Source organism: Phyllopteryx taeniolatus, chromosome 9 (genome assembly GCF_024500385.1).
Source record: "Phyllopteryx taeniolatus isolate TA_2022b chromosome 9, UOR_Ptae_1.2, whole genome shotgun sequence".
In the NCBI taxonomy this organism is placed as follows: domain Eukaryota; kingdom Metazoa; phylum Chordata; class Actinopteri; order Syngnathiformes; family Syngnathidae; genus Phyllopteryx; species Phyllopteryx taeniolatus.
Window position 1 is genome coordinate 1,293,149 of NC_084510.1, and position 19,829 is coordinate 1,312,977.

The 19,829-nt window shown below is 47.0% G+C and overlaps 1 protein-coding gene across 3 annotated transcripts in view; it reads left to right on the forward strand.

Moving 5' to 3' along the window:
* The window catches only part of nucks1a (nuclear casein kinase and cyclin-dependent kinase substrate 1a), an 87,947-nt gene that overhangs the window by 30,735 nt on the left and 37,383 nt on the right, over positions 1 to 19,829 (forward strand). For 2 of the 3 annotated variants that reach the window (XM_061784085.1, XM_061784084.1), the window contains one exon: positions 4,813 to 4,903. The exons of the other annotated variant lie outside the window; for it this stretch is intronic. In XM_061784085.1, the coding sequence (XP_061640069.1) occupies positions 4,813 to 4,903 (91 nt within the window). The remainder of the gene's footprint in view (positions 1 to 4,812; positions 4,904 to 19,829) is intronic. 3 annotated transcript variants of the gene reach the window in all.

Below are 19,829 nucleotides of genomic sequence, written 5' to 3' on the forward strand. Positions count from 1 at the left end.
GCCGTCGTTGATGTCGGACCCTGCTCACTGTCTAGTGATATGCTTTTCTACCCTAAATTTATATAGCGAGCCATAGAAATTAGATAAATCAAACATTCTGTTTGCTGATCATGTCTATAAAAAATTGTTTTTCTCTGGTTAGTAATGTTTTTTCTATTATGCTTACCATTTCTAATGTATTTACTAAAATGAAAAGCCCACACACTCCATGTATAAAAATTTAAGAAACAAGCTCAAATAATATTAGAAATTAGGGTTCACTAAATTCAAATATTTTGAATTTCTTTATAAATTATAAGGAATTAGATTGTTTTTAAAATAAATTAACTTGAATCAAATACATTTTATTGAGCGCAAAAGCAATCCAGAATCATGTGCTGTTTAAAATCAACACTGATTATTTTTGTAAATTTTTTTTTTTTTAACATGCAGATTTTATATTTTGGCTTTCTATTCAGGTGACACTATTTTTCGTGGTTATCTCCCCCAAGTAAGAAAATAAATAATACCTTGAGGCTAATCAACCGGTTCTCTATCTTCGAGACTCTACGCACCCTGATGGCGTCATATATCTCGCCGCCTTGTGCTGTGCACATAATATAGCCGCCATTATACAACACTATAGTGATTTAATTACCCGATCCTTCTCGCTGTTTGGCATGGCTCAATGGCCGTCCAATTGGAGAAGTTTTAGAGATTTCGGATAATGTTGCAGGATTTATATTCACTATCGACTGTCTCCTGTGCCTCAGCGCGGTTGTGCCTGTCAACATTAGCTTCCTTTAGCTCGCTGGCTGCAACACCCATAAAACTTTGGCGACTAATTTTGGCAATATTTTATTTGGGTGCTGGCGACAAAGGGAAAAATGCATCTCGTCTACGGCACCCTCTTTGAACATAAAATGAAGTCACGTGTGGCATCTCGCCCAGTTTTCAACCGTCTGTTGCTTGGCATGGTGCATTTTGTCACCTGCTCGCAGCCAGCCATGAGCTCCGACTGACTTTTGACTAATCAACGATCACCTGTGCCTGCCCACAGCTTCCATTTCTGTTATCAGTCCACGCGCTTTTCGTCGAGTTACGAGGAATAAACGGTTCAATCTTTGTTTTGAGCTGCTGACTGCTCAGTAAAAGGTTTTATTTACTGTAAACCTTAAAATTTGCGTTATGCATCCGGCTCCCCCCTTGTTGAGGTGGCGTAAGCGTGCTGCCACATTCAAGGTAGGCAGTGTGTGTGTCCTTTGAGCTTTACAAATTGAAAAAAATGGTTCTTCGGGGCATCGTCAGCAGCTTTTTCGAATCCACTTGCTTGAATTAAGAACTTGTCAGCCCTACAGCATAAATTTTGAGAAGACAAATGGCACAATAGATATTTTTATATTGTCCCCACAAAATATATCTCCATTCACCTAGCTCTGATAAGTGTTTAGGATACGCCCATAATAATTCAACTACATCCTTTTTAAGAACAATTAACTTTAAATTCTCAAAAATATTGAACATTGGCATTGAAATGTAGAACAATAAATATTTTACACAAAGCGTGCATAAAACAGACGCGGGCTCTGTTCACAAAAAAATCGCACTTAAACAAATATGAAACATTTGGCAGAGGTATAGAACGTCATCAACCCACTAAAGGGCAAAGATTTGACACACCATCGAGAAGACTTGCCAAATTTGAATGAATTAAAAAAAAATTATAATAATAAATCACAAGGCTCTGAAATCATGAAATATAAAGGGGGACGCTGCAGGTCTTTGTGGGTGTGTCCGCTGAAGGTGCTGGAGACGAGTCCGCTGCGGTTATAGTTAATAAACTTAACTTTCCCGTGTGCGTGTTTTATGTGGGGACTAACACACGCAACAACACAGAGCAAGGCGCTGAGGACAAAGACACGGTCGAGCTGTTTAGCCCCTTAGCTTGCAGGCTAGCCAGCGTAATAAACCGTTAACTTTCCCTTCAATGTCTCTGTTGTGTGATCTACGCGCGGCCCATGTAGCAAGGATGTGGAGTATTGGACGGAGCCTACACTGGCCCGCCGCCGGTTCATGTCCAACTCGCCGTCAGCTCGCTGTGTGAGCTGCATGCCGGGTCACCACAACAAGAATTTCTCAAGTCCGGCATGGATCTTGTCCATTTTTATGTATCCAACGATAAGTGGATATAGTAATTATCGTGACATGCCTAGGGGCAGATGAGATAGGCTGGATAAAGAGAGCCGTCGAGTGAGGAAATGCTGCGTTCTCGTGGTGGATTGATTACAATGCTATGGGTCCGTTAAATTTTCTCCAAACACCATGCCTTAAAGATGACTTTTAGTAACAATGTGACAAGATTTACCAAAAATGACAGTATCTCAAAATGCTGAGTGTGATAGGAATGGCTTCTTCAACCGGAGTACAACACATGCAACGAAGAATTTTTAAAAATGGAATGATGGGTTCTGGAGAAATTTTGTTCTTTGTGTGGGGAGATAAAATTTGCCTTTTTCGGAAAGGTGTTTGTGTGATATCGCCTATAGAATGCCTCGTCAAAAATGTCTTCATATTGGAGTAAAACAGTAACTTTATTTATTTTTTTCTCATGTCCCCAACCTTTTCATTTCATCTGTTATTGGCTAACAAGTTTGTTAAAAAATATCCATCAGTAAGCTGGTATGGGCCGAAATTTCGAGGGGTATTATGTGCCCTGTGAATGACTGGCAACCACTCCAGGGTGTATTCCGCTGAGGGCTGGGCGATCAGGCAAAATAATGGTCATGATAAATTTTTTCATATTGTCCAATCTCTATTATCACAATTCTACTTTTTGAAAAACTTTTTTAAATAGCCTGTTTTAAAGCATCTGTACTGGAAACTAAAGAAGCTAGTTCAACATTTTATTAACACCTTTTGTTCACAAATGGTAACTCCAACATATTAGCGTACTAAGCAAATAAGGCAAATAAATTATATATAGAAAAATATGAGGAGAATTTTCACCCAACAGTGCAACAAATGTAGAAAAATATAACTGCACTATTTTGTAGTCCTGAGTTATTTTTGAGGTACCAGATACAAAATAAACAAGCTGCGCCCTCTGAGAATTGAAGAGGTCTTCAAAGTATTCTCCCCACCGACTCACAACATCCCGAGTTGAGGTCAGAAGTGCCCCATCCTCACTATACACAGTGTTGATGGTGCACTGCTCCCCCCTCCTGAGACGCTGGATGGTGGACCAGAATTTCCTCGAAGCTGTCCACAAGTCGTTCTGCCAGACCTTCCCAGCAGACCCTCACAGTACGTTTGGGCCTGCCAGGTCGGACCGGCATCTTCCCCACCATCGGAGCCTACTCACCACCATGTGGTGATCAGTTGACAGCTCCGCCTCTCTCTTCACCCGAGTGTCCAAGACATGCGTCCGATGACATGACCACAAAGTGGATCATCGAACTGCGGCCTAGGGTGTCCTGATGCCAAGTTCACGTGTGGACACCCTTATGCTTGAACATGGTGTTCATTCTGGACAATCCGTGATAACTGAACACCACTCAGATTCTGATCGGCGGGGCGTTTCCTCCCAATCAATAAAGTCCCCCAGCAGAACGATGGAGTCCCCAGCTGGAGCGCTCTCCAGCACCCCCACCCCCGCCCCCTCCCTCCAAAGAGTCTGAAAATGGTGGGTACTCTGAACTGCTATTTGGTGCAGAGGCACAAACAACAGTCAGGACCAGCCCCCCCACCCGAAGGCAGAGGGGGGCAATAAGTATATCCACACCTGCTCGACGCACCTCACAGTGGGCAACTCCAGAGTGGAAGAGAGTCCAACCCCTCTCAAGAGGACTGGTACCAGAGCCAAGACGTGTGTGGAGGCGAGCCAGACTATACCTAGTCGGAACTTCTCAACCTCACTCACCAACTCGGGCTCCTTCCCTACCCGAGAGGTGACATTCCACGTCCCTCGAGCCAGCTTCTGTAGCAGGGGATCGGATCGCCAAGGTCTTCGCCTTCGGCCACTGACCAACTCACACTGCACCTGACCCCTATGGCCCCTCCCATAGGTGGTGAGCCCATGGAAAGGGGGACCCACGTTACCCTTTCGGGCTGTGCCGTCCGAGCCTCATGGGTGCAGGCCCGCCCACCAGGCGCTCGCCTTCGAGCCCCACCTCCAGGCCTAGCTCCAGAGGGGTTCCGCGGTGACCCGCATCCGGGCAAGGGAAACCGACATCCATTTGCTTTAATCATTGTAGGGGTTTTTGGAGTCATGCTTTGTCTGGTCCCTCACCTAGGACCTGTTTGCCATGGGTGACCCTACCAAGGGCGTGAAGCCCCAGACAACTTAGCTCCTAGGATCAGTGGGACAAACAAACCCCTCCACCACGTTAAGGTGACGGCTCAATTCTTCTTCAATATTCTTCAAATGTATACAGTGTTACCCATTTCTGAGGACGCCGACATACTTTGCTCATCAGCTAGTTAATAGCATTGTTCCATGTCGCTTTGGAGACACTGCCACAGAACCGACATTGAAAACTCACTGAGCGGCTTCCATCACTGGTCTGGAGACAGGCCGCGTGGTTCGTGCGACAGCAACTCCCGCCATGTTAGATCGAGGAAATGCATACGTCTGATCACCGAGATTGACGGGAAATTTATCACCATCTTTGATCTCGATCATATAATCGCCCAGCCCTAACTAAGCCTCTCGCCCAAAGTCAGTTGGGATAGGCTCCAGCTCAAGCGACAATAAGCGATATAGACGAATGGATGGCTGGTTAGACCCATTTATATGGATGTTGAGATTAGAACACATATGTTGTTTCTCTATAGATGAGGAATATGGTGACTCTAAGCCCAAGAAGGTGCGCACTGCACCCCGTGAGCTGAAGCACAAGCGCTCAAAGAATTCACAGGATGAAAGGTAAGTAGGAGTTGGGGATGGTTCATGTTTTTGTGGGATGCTTTAGAGCAGGGGTACTTTCTAAGATCAGACTGGATTTGGCGCGCTCATAGTAGTATGGCTGCAGGCCACGCTCAGTGCGCAATCAAGCAGCCCATTCAGCACCCGTGATGCCAGTAATGCTTTACAAAATGGCTGCCATTTTGAGCAACAAACAATGTAATGTGTTACTGCATTCAGAAAAGTAGTCAGATTACAGTAACTCTGTCAAGCCATTGTTAGTTACGATTGCGTCAACATTGACTCATAATAGGCAAACACAGGTTATTAATCGCTTGAAGAAGCAGCCTTTATGTTCAATAGCAATTTGCCAGGTTGGAAAGACAAAACCTACTTTTATATGAAGGAAAGTGACTGGGAGGGTTATTGTTATGAGACTACATGCATCAAGCAGCCTATCTTGCAATCCTTAATGCTTATTAGTGGTGTAAGGATTCATTCATGATATCAATGTATTGTTTTATATTCCTACTATCCATCTGGATCGATGGCTGCTCGGCAAGTTAGCCATCCGGACGTAAATGTATCGATTTAAATCGTTTTAAAACGTAGTGAATTGATTGTATCAATACTAGGAAAATAAAACTGAATTTATGCACAGCAGACTATATGGATGCGTGTGTTTTTTTAGCACTTTAATGACAAAGACATTAAGCGTTACTTTGTACTGGGCGATATATCGAGAAGCTCGATTTGATCAATATTTTTTACATTTTTCCTATGGTAAAAGGGGTTCATCGATAGGGTTGGGCATCAAGAACCGATTGGAACCGGGACTAACGTTCCGGTTTTCCCGGAATCATTCAAATAAAACAATTTCGGTTCACAGTTTCGATGCCTAGTCCGCCGGCCCCGAACAAGTGCCAAAAAACAATGTGGCGAAAACCAACGAAGAACGCCCACAAACACATGCTTGTGGCCAACGGCGGCGAACAAAAGTGTATCTTAACTTTGTTAAAATTAATGACCAGTCGCCTCAGTGCAACACTCGGAATAAGTTTATATCCTGCAAAGGAGGCTTTCACGATGTGAAGCGTCTGGCGCACTCTGGGCCTCAGACTACACCGCACGGAGATTCAGTGAAGTCAACTCTGTCAGTTGGGTGAGTGAAACAATAAAATACGTTTATGCCAACATTGAGGCAGCAAACAAAGTAAACGGTTGTTTGCACTTTTGCACTGATGGTTTTTGGGGTTTATTTTAGTGTTCAAACCAACGTAAGAGCCAATGACAGAAAAAAATAGCTTAACATTGAGCTAAAACTTCACCATAGCAACTTTCCATCCCATTGAATTGGGACAAAATTCACAAACGTCTCACAGTATCACAAATACTTTTTTTGTCCTGTTCGGTCAAGCAGAATGGAGGATCTTTATCCCTTTTATGCCGGAACAGTTGTACTGTTTCACAGTGGAGTTTTTAAGTTGCCGCTGTGGTTTCTTGGTGTTAATGGATATTTATTGAGAATCAGAGTCAATCAGTCGAACAGAACATGGTTTCCAAAGGGGAGTGAGAAAAGAAGACAACAAAAGACAACGCACTTACTGTAAACGAGGAGGAAAGCAAATCATTTATCGAGAGCAATGACATCTTAGATATGATTGTTGTATGGGGCAGTAGTGTTTACACCTTGTGAGGGAAGGACAGAACAAGAGGAAGCATGCAGGACAAGGGTTGTGAACCCGGCTGTACAAGTGAAGTGTGGTGGGAGTGGCTATATAAATTATAAACCTCTATAGGACTAGAGAGTGAGTGAGGGGACACCCTAGCATTTCTCAGTCATGAGTTATTTGTCGCAATAAGTGAGTGGCCCCAAACCCAGCGAAAAGGTCCCAGGGGTGTATGCCTGCGGACTCATGCAAGTGAATTGACACAGTTTCGCATGCACAATGACTGACAGAAGTGTCCCGTAATTGCTGTGCCTGCACCGCGGAGGCTGAGGACCCCACCCAATGAATCGAGAGGCGGGATCGGGCCCAGGAGTTCACCAGAGAGCAGCTTGGTGGACGGGACATGTCCCACACCGAGGGAACCAGGGCGGTCCACCGGCCCCACCGAGGCGCCACGACAACCGGCCACTCGGAGGAGGCCGCAGGAACCCAATGCCCCCCCCCCCCACCCCCGCACCCCGCAGTACCCACAATGCAGCCAGTCCCCTGCCCAGCCCGAGTGGTGTGGTGCATTAAAATCTGGAGAGGCAAGTGAGCATTGGGTGGGGCAGGGCTGCCAGGCACTGCTGCCTGACAGCCAAATCCCCCCACCCAAGACCCACTGGCCCCCAGAGATGGGTGTATGTGGTGCATTAAATGAATGGGGGATAAGTGTGTGTAATGCATTAAATAAGAATCATCTATATTTTCCAAATATGTAAAAAACACAAGGAATTTGTTTCCGGTAGTTGGAGACGCTCTAGTATGACAACTCCTGGGTGGCAGGCAGGGCGGAGGGGCAGGGCGCCTGGACCGGGAGACAGCACTGACGTACTAAAACCCGGTCCGGCACCCGCACTCTCCTGAGCCCACACCAGCCCCCCAGAAAACCTTGAATATGTGTGTGTGCCCAGATGTGACGAGTTAAAAAGAAAATTATAGTGAGTGGTGTGAGTGTGTGCTAGGTGAGTGATTAAGGCTCCTGCAGGTCGGGCCCATCAGGCAGGACAACAACAGACAGAGAAAGCCTCCCTACCCAGCCCGTAGCACCGACCCCAGGAATCCCCTCACATTCCAGCCAGCACCCACTACCCGCCCCTGAGTTTGGGAGGTGCCCCCCACCCGGCCTCCCCATGAGAAGAGGAGGAGGCAGGCCCGAGGAGCGCACCACCGCCCCCTACCAGTAGCCAGAGCAGGGGACCAAGTTGGGCGCCAGCTGGAAACAACCGAGCACCCGTGGACATGGGCGAGTCCACCATTAATGCTCTCCGGGAGGTCAATCCAGTGGTCGTCTCTCTTCTTCTCAGTTTTTGTTGTAAAAAGGGAGAAGTTAGGGCTACATTAAATCAATCAAAATATCATACTTTCAAAATGATACGTTAATCTTCAATACTTGGTTGGGAATCTCTTTGCTTTAATCACTGCCTCGATGCGCTGTGGCATTGAGGCAATCAGCCTGTGGCATTGCCTTGGAGTTATGGAAGGTCAGATTTCCTTGATGCGCGCTGTCAATTCTTTGTTTTTGGGGTCTGGTGCCCCTCATTTTCTTCTTGATAATACCCCATAGATTATCAAGGGGGTTTAGATCCGCCGAGTTGGCTGGCCAGTCAAGCACTGTGATGGCATGGGCATCAAACCAGGTTTTGGTGCTTCTAGCGGTATGGGCAGGGGCTGCTGGAAGATGAAATCTGCATCTCCATACAGATCCTCAGTAGAATGATTCATGAAGTACCCTAAAACATTCTGGTAGACTGTTACGATGACCTTGGATTTAAGAAAGCAAAGTTTACTAACACCTGCACTGGATGTTGAAGTCCAAATCATGACTGACTGTGGCTATTTCACACTGGACCGCAAGCAGCTTGGGTTCTGTTCTTCACCCGACTTCCTCCAAACCCTTGGATCTTGATTCCCAATGAAAGGCACACTTTCATTGGAAAAGAGGTACTTGGACCACTGGCCAACAGTCCAGTCCTCCTCCTCCTTGGCCCAGTTGAGACTCTTCATACGTTGGATCATGCTCAGAAGTGGCTTGAACCGTGGAACCCGACAGTTGTAGCCCATCTCCCGCATGCATCTGAATGTGGTGGTTTTTGAAGCTGTGACTCCCGCCTCATTCCACTCTTTCTTGATCTCTGCTAGATTATTGCATCGTCTCTGTTTGATAATCCGCTGAAGTCCACAATCCGCTGAAGCCCTCATCTCTTTTGCTGGTGCATCTTCTCCTGCCACATTTTGTCCTTCCACTAGACTTTCCATTAATATGTTGGGACACAGCACTCTGTGAACAGCCAGCCTACTTCGCTATGAATGTTTGTGGCTTACCCATCCTATGGAGGGTATCAATGATGGTCTGGATAGTTAGCAGTCTTCCCCATATTGAACCCAACTGAGACAATTGAACCAAACTGAAGAAAATTGACACTAGGGGAACCTGTGAAGGTGCTTTGAGTTTAGTAATTGATGAGTGTGTGACACTCAGTTTAAAACATTTATGGCCTCCAATATTTGGGCTGATTTATTTTGATTCTGATTTTGTGGGTTTTATGAGCTGGAAGCCCAAATTATGTAAAAATAAACGCATAAATACTGAAAATTGTTTAAATTGTGGGCCCTGAATCTATAATCTATGAAAGTTTAACTTTTTGAATGGATTTATGGAAATAAACTTTTACATGATATTCTGAATTTTTGGAAAGTTTCTGTAATTGAGTTTTTTCGTTGCGCTGCTGTTTTTTCTAACGCAATATACTCTGATGAAATTAAGCCAGTGATTGATGTTAATAGCTTGTTTATTTTTCAAGTTTAATAAAAATGTTTAGCAATACCCAACATGACGTGTTATGATTGTGAATATTTATTATGGAGATCGATTATGCTCAAGTCACCAAGTATGCATGATCTCGGGGAAAGTGGAATCCTGCAGTTCAAAATACGAGAGTTTCTGCGTAACCCAAGTCCAAAAGCATTGAATTGTGGTGGATTCCCATATAGCATAAAAATAGGTGTCACGGAATATTTTTGGTGCATTGCACGCATATATTAGATGGAGAGAAGCCCATTTTATGCATAGTGTATAGAGTAAAGTGTGTTCGATGCGGCACTTTATATTGTATAAACCTGTAAATTTGTGGTTTTTGTCATTCTAAATGTTTCATAACTGTATCCAGTAATTTCGGTCAGCATACATAGGTCTTCTTCCCATTTAGTCATTGGTAAGTGCGGTTCGAAGGTGCTTTGGAGTGTTGGTATTCTTTTTTTAATTGCTGCTTTCAAATTCTTGGAACAGTTGATCACGTGTCCTAAAAATATTAGCGTTAAATAATTGTAGGTGGTCAATCTTTTACCCATGTGCTAAAATAAAGGGGTGTATTGTTAATTTCGAAATCTGGATTCTGCCAGAGCATACTGGGAGCTAATTGAGATCCTGTCGCTTCTAAACTTTTCCACCAAGCCGTGGTAGAGTATGCGATTATTGGGTTCTTGAAACATTTTAAGACGTGGAAATAAATGGGAGTTTTTGAGAGTTTGATGTTGTTGCAGTCTATCCGTTCTAATTCTAGCCAAGAATGATGCTCCTCATTCTGGTGCATCCATTTGATGAGGTATTGTAATTGCTTAGCTAAATAATGGTGTTTAAAGTTGGGAGCATTTAGGCCACCCTCATGTTGAGTTTTCTGAAGAGTGGATAAACTAATTATATTTTTCTTATTTTTTTCACAAACATTAACCTTGTGGCTCATCGGTGGGTAAAGAAAGGAATCAACGTTTTATAGCGTTTTAGTTTCACCCTATCTCCAAGGGAGAACCCTGCGGAGGAAACTCATTTCGGCCACTTGTATTTACCACAACAGACACAATGATACAAAGTCCGCATCACTGCAGACCCTGCACCGATCCGCCTGTCGATCTTCCGTTCCATTCTTCCCTCACTTGTGAACAAGACCCCAAGATACTTGAACTCCTCCACTTGGGGCAGGATCTCATCACTGACTTTTCCGACTGAGGACCACGGTCTCAGATTTGTAGGTGTTGATTCTCATCCCAGCCGCTTCACACTCAGCTGCAAATTGCTCCAGTGAGAGTTGGAGATCACTGCTTTATGAAGCAAACAGAACCACATCATCTGCAAAAAGCAGAGATGCAATACTGAGGCCACCAAACCAGAACCCCTCTATGGGCCGTGAAATTCTGTCCATAAAAGTTATGAACAGAATCTGTGACAAAGGGCAGCCTTGGCGGAGTCCAACCCTCACCGGAATCGAGTCCGACTTACTGCCGGATATGTGGACCAAACTCTGACTCCGGTTGTACAAGGACCGAACAGCCCGTATCAGGGGGTTCGGTACCCCATACTTCCGAAGCACTCCCCACAGGACTGCCTGAGGGACACGGTTGAACGCCTTCCCCAAGTCCACAAAACACATGTAGACCGGTTAGGCAAACTCCCATGCACCCTCGAGGACCCTGGCGATGGTGTAGAGCTCGTCCACTGCTCCACAGCCAGGATGAAAACCACACAGCTCCTCCTGAATCTGAGATTCAACTTCGATAAAGAGTTCACCGGTTCATTTTTGAACCACTTTATTGTTCGCCCCCCTTCATTGTTCCTGACGGGCAATTTCCCTCAAAATATTTTTTTATATATTTTATTTGCCCTTTGTTTCCACCCACTCTGTCCAGACTATTAGCCAGCTCCAGCTTTCACCCTACAATCTCAAAAACATATTGTGTGGATGGTGTTTTTTTTAAATGAAGAATTCAAACAAAAACAGGACTTTTGTCATTAATGTGCAAAGAAAAACATGCAACACAGTATGACAGGAACGATGGTGAAAGGACTCATTTCGCCCGCTTGTATCCGGGATCTTGTTCTTTCGGTCACGAGCTGTGAACGTAGATTGACCGGTAAAGAGAGACCTTCTTCACCACAACGGACCGATACAAAGTCCGCATCACTGCAGATGCTGCACCGATCCGCCTGTCGATATCGCGTTCCATTGTTCCCTCACTCGTGAAGAAGACCCCAAGATATTTGAAGTCCTCCACTTGGGGAAGGATCTCATACCCGACCTGGAGAGGGCACTCCACCCTTTTCCGACCGAGGACCATGGTCTCATATTTAGAGGTGCTGATTCTCATCCCAGCCGCTTCACACTCTGTTGCGAACTGCTCCAGTGAGAGTTGGAGATCACGGTTTGATGAAGCCAACAGAACCACATCATCTGCAAAAAGCAAAAATGCAATACTGATGCCACCAAACCGGACACCCCTATGCCTAGGCTGCGCCATGAAATTCTGTCCATAAAAGTTATGAACAGAATCGGTGACAAAGGGCAGCCTTGGCGGAGTCCCACCCTCACTGGAAACGAGTCTGACTTACTGCCGGCAATTCGGACCAAACTCTGACACTGGTCGTACAGGGACCGAATAGACCGTTTCAGAGAGTTCGGTACCCCATACTCCCGAAACACCCCCCACAGGACCCCCCTAGGGACACGGTCGAACGCCTTTTCCAAGTCCACAAAACAGATGTAGACTGGTTGGGCGAAGACCCATGCACCCTCGAGGACCCTGCCCAGGGTATAGAGCTGGTCCACTGTTCCACGGCCAGGACGAAGACCACACTGCTCCTCCTGAATCTGAGATTCGACTTCCCGACGGACCCTCCTCTCCAGCACCCCTGAATAGACCTTACCAGGGAGGCTGAGGCGTGTGACCCCCCCCTGCCAATCCAGAGGCACTGTCCCCGATGTCCACGCGATGTTGCAGAGGCGTGTCAACCAGGACAGCCCTCCAACGCCTTGAGGAACTCCGGGCGAATCTCATACACCCATGGGGCCTTGCCACCGAGGAGTTTTTTAACCACCTCGGTGACCTCAACCCCAGAGATAGGCGAACCCGCCTCAGAGACCCCGGACTCTGCTCCCACATGGGAAGGTGTGTTGGTGGAATTGAGGTCTTAGAAGTATTCTCCCCACCGACTCACAACGTCCCGAGTTGAGGTCAGCAGCGCCCCATCCCCACTATACACACTGTTGATGGTGCACTGCTTCCCCCTCCTGAGATGCCGGATGGTGGACCAGAATTTCCTCGAAGCCGTCCGGAAGTCGTTCTCCATGGCCTCACCGATCTCCTCCCATACCAGAGTTTTTGCCTCAGCGACCACCAAAGCTGCATTTAGCTTGGTCAGCCGGTACCCATCAGCTGCCTCGGGTGTCCCACAGGCCAAAAAGCCCGATAGGACTCCTTCAGCTTGACATCACCGTTGACGTGGGTGAAGTTCTGCCGGAGGTGTGAGTTGAAACTACTTCTGACGGGATTCTGCCAGACGTTCCCAGCAGACCCTCATAATATGTTTGGGCCTGCCAGGTCAGACCGGCATCTTCCCCCACCATCAGAGCCAACTCACCACCAGGTGGTGATCAGTTGACAGCTCCGCCCCTCTCTTCACCCGAGTGTCCAAGACATGCGGCCGCAAGTCCGATGACACGACCACAAAGTCGATCATCGAACGGCGACCTCGGGTGTCCTGGTGCCAAGTGCACGTGTAGACACCCTTATGCTTGAACATGGTGTTTGTTATGGACAATCCATGGTAAACACAAAAGTCTAATAACAGAACACCACTCGGGTTCTGATCGCGGAGGCTGTTCCTCCCAATCACCCCCTTCCAGGTCCCACTGTCATTGCCCACGTGAGCATTGAAGTCCCCCAGCAGAACAATGGAGACCCCAGCGGGAGCGCTCTCCAGCACCCCCTCTTAGGACTCCGAAAAGGGTGGGTACTCTGAACTTCTATTTGTTACATAGGCACAAATAACAGTCAGGACCCGTCCCCACACCCGAAGGCGAAGGGAGGGTACCCTCTCGTACACCGAGGTGAACCCCAATGTACGGGCGCCGAGCCGGGGGGGGCAATAAGTATACCCACACCTGCTCGGCACCTCTCACCATGGGCAACTCCAGAGTAGAAAAGAGTCCAACCCCTCTCAAGACGACTGGTACCAGTGTGGAGGCGAGCCTGACTATATCTAGTCTGAACTTCTCAACCTCACACACCAGCTCGGGCTCCTACCCTGCCAGAGAGGTGACATTCCACGTCCCTAGAGCCAGTTTCTGTAGCCGGGGATCGGATCGCCAAGGTCCCCGCCTTCGGCCATCACCCAGTTCACACTGCACCCGACCCCTATGGCCCCTCTCACAGGTGGTGAGCCCATGGGAATGGGGACCCATGTTACCCCTTCAGGCTGTGCCCGGTCGGACCCCATGGGTGCACGCCTGGACACTAGTCGCTTGTCTTCGAGCCCCACCTCCAGACCTGGCTCCTGAGGGGGGGCCCTGGTGACCCACGTCCGGGTAAGGGAAACCTAGCTCCATTTAATGTATTCTTCATAGGGGTTTTAGGAGCTGTGCTTTGTCTGGTCCCTCACCTAGGACCGGTTTGCCATGGGTGACCCTACCAGGGAGTGAAGCCCCAGACAACTTAGCTCCTAGGATCATTGGGACACACAAATCCCTCCACCACGATAAGGTGACGGCTCAAGGAAAGGTATCTACTCCTATATTACAAAACAAAATCAATTCTATATGGTCACTGTATTTTAACTAAAGCATTCTGATACAAATAGTCATTTCCCTAGTAATCCATTTTGACAATTATGTACTGCATTACAAAAGAACACATTCATTCCCTTTTACACAGTGTCCCTAAACGCACCTCGCGCACTCACGCAGCTGCCGCGTGCTTGCCTAGTATCATTCTGAAGAACGAAATAGGAAATGCAGCTGGTGTACCTGTAGATTCTGCTGGTCACTTTTAATAGATGGTTCACTGTATATTAAAGAACACCAACATCCCAGCAGACCATTACACGTACATCGCAATGACGCCCAAAGAAAATATCGTGCACCCCTAATTCACGCGGGCTGTAAAAAAAATAAACGACACAAGGTAACGCCAAGTCACTCACACTTCTGTGAAATCAACCTGTCCAGTTAAGAAGCAACACTAATTGAAACAGTTTCCCCTGCTGTTGTATAAATTCAACAGGTGGAAATGAGAGGAAATTAGCAATAGAATCTCTATAAAGGAGTGGCTCTGCAGGTGGCGACATAGACCATTTCTCTGTTCTCATCCTTTCCGACTGATATTTTGGTCCCTTTTGCATTTTGTCAGTGCTCTGACACCTAGAGGTACTATGAGACGGAGTCTACAATTCACAGAAGTTGCTCAGGTCGTGCACCTCTTCCAGGATGGCATGTCAATGCGAGCCGTGGCAAAAAGTTTTGCTGTCTGTCAGCACAGTGTCTAGAGCACGGAGGAGATATCAGGAGACGGGAGATGTAAAGGAGGCCGTAGGAGGACAACAACCCTGCAGCAGGACTACAAATTCATCCTTTATGCCAGAAGTAACCGGAGCACCAATGGCAGAACCCTGCAAAATGACCTCCAGCAGATTACAGCCCAACAGCGGGCAGTTCGATTGGCATTTGCCAGAGAACACTAAGATTTGCAGATTCGCCATTGGCGCCCTGTACGCTTCACAGATGAGTTCAGGTTCACACTGGGCACGTGTGACAGGCGTGACAGAGTCTGGAGACGCCATGGAGAACGTTCTGCTGCAACATTGTCCAGGATGACTGGTTTGGCAGTGGGTCAGTAATGGTGTTGAGGAGAAATTTCTTTGGAGGGCTAGCCAGAGGTACCCTGACGACCATTAGGTACCGGGATGAGATCCTCAGACCCATTAGAGACCATATGCTGGTGCAGTAGGCCTTCTGATGCATAACAATGCTAGGCCTCATGGTGGGTCATTGGTGGGATGGATTGGCCTGCCCGTTCCCCAGACCTGAATCCAGTCGAGCACATCTGCGACATCATGTCTCCCTCCGTCCATCCATCCACCGATGCCATGTTGCACCACAGACTGTCCAGGAGCTGACTGATGCTTTGATCCATATCTGGGAGGAGATCCCTCAGGAGAACATCCGCCGCATCATCAGGAGCATGCCCACCCGTTGTAGGGAGGTCATACAGGCACGTGGAGGCCACACATACTACTGAGCCTCATTTTGACTTTCCAATTTCCACTGAAGTTAGACCATCCTGTGATGTGAATTTCCACTTTTATTTTGCATATGATCCCAAATCCAGATCTCCATGGAATAATCATTTTGGTTTACATTGATCATTTTTATTTTGTTCTCAACGCATTCCACAATATAATGTGATGTGTTATTTTCGTGTTCCCTTTATTTTGTGTGCGTTTAAATCGATCTATTTTCACCCGGAAGGCTAACTAGCCAAGCACAGATCCAGTTGGATCGTAGGAATATAAATCGATATAATGAATGCATTATGTTAGACACACACACACACAGAGATATGGGCCGTCCCCATCCAACATGACTTCGGCAATATACTGTAATGTGTGTGAGAGAGATACTCCAGACAAAAATATATCGATTTAAAAGGTAATCAATTGATTGTATCGAGACTAGGAAATAATGTATTGAAATTACGCCCAGCCGAGTTTATATGGATGCGCATGTTTTTTAGCTTTTGATATAGACTTAAAGCGCTGCTCGATTAAGATTTCCTGTCCGTGACTTTGAAGGGGATCACGGGACTGTGTCTTTTTTTTTTTTTTCTGGTGCGATTGAGTGGGCCAGCCTTAGAAGCAAACCACATAACCCAGTTGATGAGCATGCACAGTGAAGACTATATGATGGAGTAATGTGCCACTGAGCACACCCCTCAACTTAACAAGTGGAATCCGCAAAGGTTAAAGCAAGCCAACTGGACTGTTCTTGTTTGTTGAAAACATTGGCGAGCCTCCCGCGAAGCTTAAATCCTGTCATGCTGAGCGGCGGCGGTGCTGGCTCAAAGCAGGCCCGTAGTTAGTTATTTGGAGGGCATGCAGAATGGTGGCTCTGTATGCCTTTTGTGCTGGAGCAGTTTTGCTGTGCAACAGGGGAGTTTTGAAATACTCCCGCTGCTTTTTTAAAATTATTATTATTAGGAGGTTTATTGAAAATGCAGCCGGACAGAAAATGTTTTAGGGGACAGACCGAGGGACAGAACGGACAAGGGGAATAGGGGTGCGAACAGCAGCAGAACAATAGGGAGACAGTCTAGATATTTGATCACCAGTAATGTTACAAAATCCCTCCTTGAGCTGTCACCTTATTTTGGTGGAGGGGTTTGTGTGTCCCAATGATCCTCGAAGCTAAATTGTCTGGGGCTTCACGCTCCTGGTCGGGTCACCCATAGCAAACAGGTCCTAGGTGAGGGACCAGACAAATCACTGCTCCAAAAACCCCTATGATGAATAAAATAAATGGATATAGGTTTCCCATTCGGCCGCAAGTCCAACGACATGACGCAGGTCACCGGGGCCCTCCTCTGGAGCCAGGAATAAAGGTGGGGCTCGACGGCGAGCGCCTGGTGGCCGGGCCTGCACACATGGGGCCCGGCCCGGCACAGCCCGAAAGGGTAACGTGGGTCCCCCTTCCCATGGGCTCACAACCTGTAGGAGGGGCCATAGGGGTCGGGTGCAGTGTGAACTGTGTGGTTGCTGGAGGCGGGGACCTTGGCGATCCGTTTCCCGGCTGCGCTCCCACTGGGGACTCAATCGTTCTGCTGGGGGACTTCAATACTCGTGGGCAATGACAGGGAGACCTGTTGGGAGTTGGGAGGAACGGCCCCCTCGATCAGAACCAAAGTGTTGTTCTGTTATTGGACTTCTGTGCTCACCACGTATTGTCCATAACAAACACCATATTCAAGCATAAGGGTATCCACACATGCATTTGGCACTAGGATACCCCTAGGTCGCAGTTCGATTATCAACTTTGTGGTCGTGTCATCGGACATGTTTATTATCACTCGGGTGAAGAGAGGGGCGGAGCTGTCAAATGAAAACTTATTGTGAGGGTCTGCTGGGGGTAGGCTCTCATTTGATGTTTAACCAAGGATAAATGTCTGTTTTGATATTTCACAAACTCTAGTCATTTTCCAAATGTATGCCTTGTCTGTCAGTGTGTCAACTTTACAAGTGCAAGTGTGAGGTTTTGAGAATTGTTTGTCTTGATTTGACTGAAGCATGAAATGTGATTTGAACCTTAAGCAGTTGTTTTCCAAAATATAAGTAAAAACAATCAGTCTGATATGCTTGACCTCTGAGTAAAGAGAGTACCAAGTTGGTTATTTTATATTAATATATGATTTTAAACCCATTTTATTAAATTTGTAGTCTATATACAAGCTGATGGGTGTGGTCTTCTCCAGGTCGTCAATCCCTCTTGCCCACGCCCTGCCTATGCGATATTTAACTCTTAACTCCCGCCTTCTGGGTCTCGTGTTTTTCCTCTCCTCTGACTTCTTAAGTGTTCTGGCTGGCAGCTCACCAGCCACGGGCCACCCCTCTCCCCGCCCTTTCTTTGTTCGGGCACACGGCTCAGTAACCGCGAAGGCCGGGATGACAACAGACTCGGCTTCCCAGCCTATCCGTGGGCCACTGCTAGGCGATCAGAGCAGCTTCTACTAAGGTACCAGGTACGCTTCCAGCCTAGCGTGATCGCTCTGAATTTGCAAGCGAGCCACAAAAAAGGCAGGAAGAGAGACGGTCATACTCTCCCAAGGAGGCGTGACAAACAACCATTTTTCGTCTTCCGCCTCGTTTTGCTTTATTTTATTTTTTATTTTTTCCTTCTTCAACCAAATCTGCCTCCGTGCTTCCCGAGACCCGCCCCGAGAGAGACCACCCACCAGCTTGAGCCTATGGTCGTGAGTAAATGCGGCAGACTTTTGCCAGACTGTACAATATCAGTGCCTGATAATTTCGGGGAAATTACGAGCTTCAGACAAAATCTCAATTTTGTCCTCTCTCTCTCCCATCCCCACTGGACACAGCAAATGCTCATGTTTCCAACTTTAGTCCAACACACTGTTCTATTTCCCTTTTCGTACGCCTATTTTCCTAATTTTTATCATTAGTGTTATTTTCTTTATTTAGTCAGACTCCTTTGTGTGTTTCCCTCTAGATCACTTGTAGATGTCATTAAATATACTATAAAATTCCACTCTTGGTTGTATTTTGTGTGTGTTCTGAGTTTAAGTAAACCTCTGTCATCAAGAATTCAAAATTTCATAAAGTACGAGACTGATAAAAAGGTTTCTCGTCACTTTCCCTAAATTTTATCTGCATAAAAAGTGATGTGGTTCCCCTTTACTAGATCAAATTAGTTTGATTTTAACATCCATCCATCCATTTTCTGAGCCGCTTATGCTCACATGGGTCGTGAGAGTGCTGGAGCCTATCCCAGCTATCTTCGGGCAGGAGCCGGGGTACACCCTGAACTGGTTGCCAGCCAATCGCAGGGCACATACAAACAAACAACCATCCACACTCACATTCACACTTAGGGGCAATTTAGAGACTTCAATCAACCTACCATGCATGTTTTTGGGATGTGGGAGGAAACCGGAGTGCCCGAAGAAAACCCACGCAGGCACGGGGAGAACATGCAAACTCCACACAGGCAGGGCCGGGGATTGAACCGAGCTTCTCACCCTATCTCTAAGGGAGAGCCCGGACACCCTGCGGAGGAAACACATTTCTGCCGCTTGTAACCGGCATCTTGTTCTTTCGGTCACGAGCTGTGAACGTAGATCGACCGGTAAATAGAGAGCTTCGCCTTTCGGCTTAGCTCCTTCTTCACCGCAATGGACCGATACAAAGGCCCCATCACTGCAGACGCTGCATCGACCCGCCTGTTGCTCTCCCGTTCCATTCTTCCCTCACTCGTGAACAAGACTCCAAGATACTTGAACTCCTCCACTTGGGGCAGGATCTCATCCTCGACCTGGACAGGGCACTCCACCCTTTTCCGACTGAGGACCATAATCTCAGATTTGGAAGTGCTGATTTTCATCCCACCTGCTTCACACTGCTGCGAACCGCTCCAGTGAGAGTTGGGAGATCACAGCAGAACCACATTGTCTGCAAAAAGCAGAGATGCAATACTGAGGCCACCAAACTGGAACCCCCCCCCCCCCCCCCTACGACTCTGCTGCACCTAGAAATTCTGTCTGTAAAAGTTATGAACAGAATCTGTGACAAAGCGCAGCCTTGGCGGAGTCCAACCCTCACCGGAAACGAGTCCGACTTACTGTCAGCAATGCGGACCAAACTCTGACACTGGTCGTACAGGGACAGAGCAGCCCGTACCACA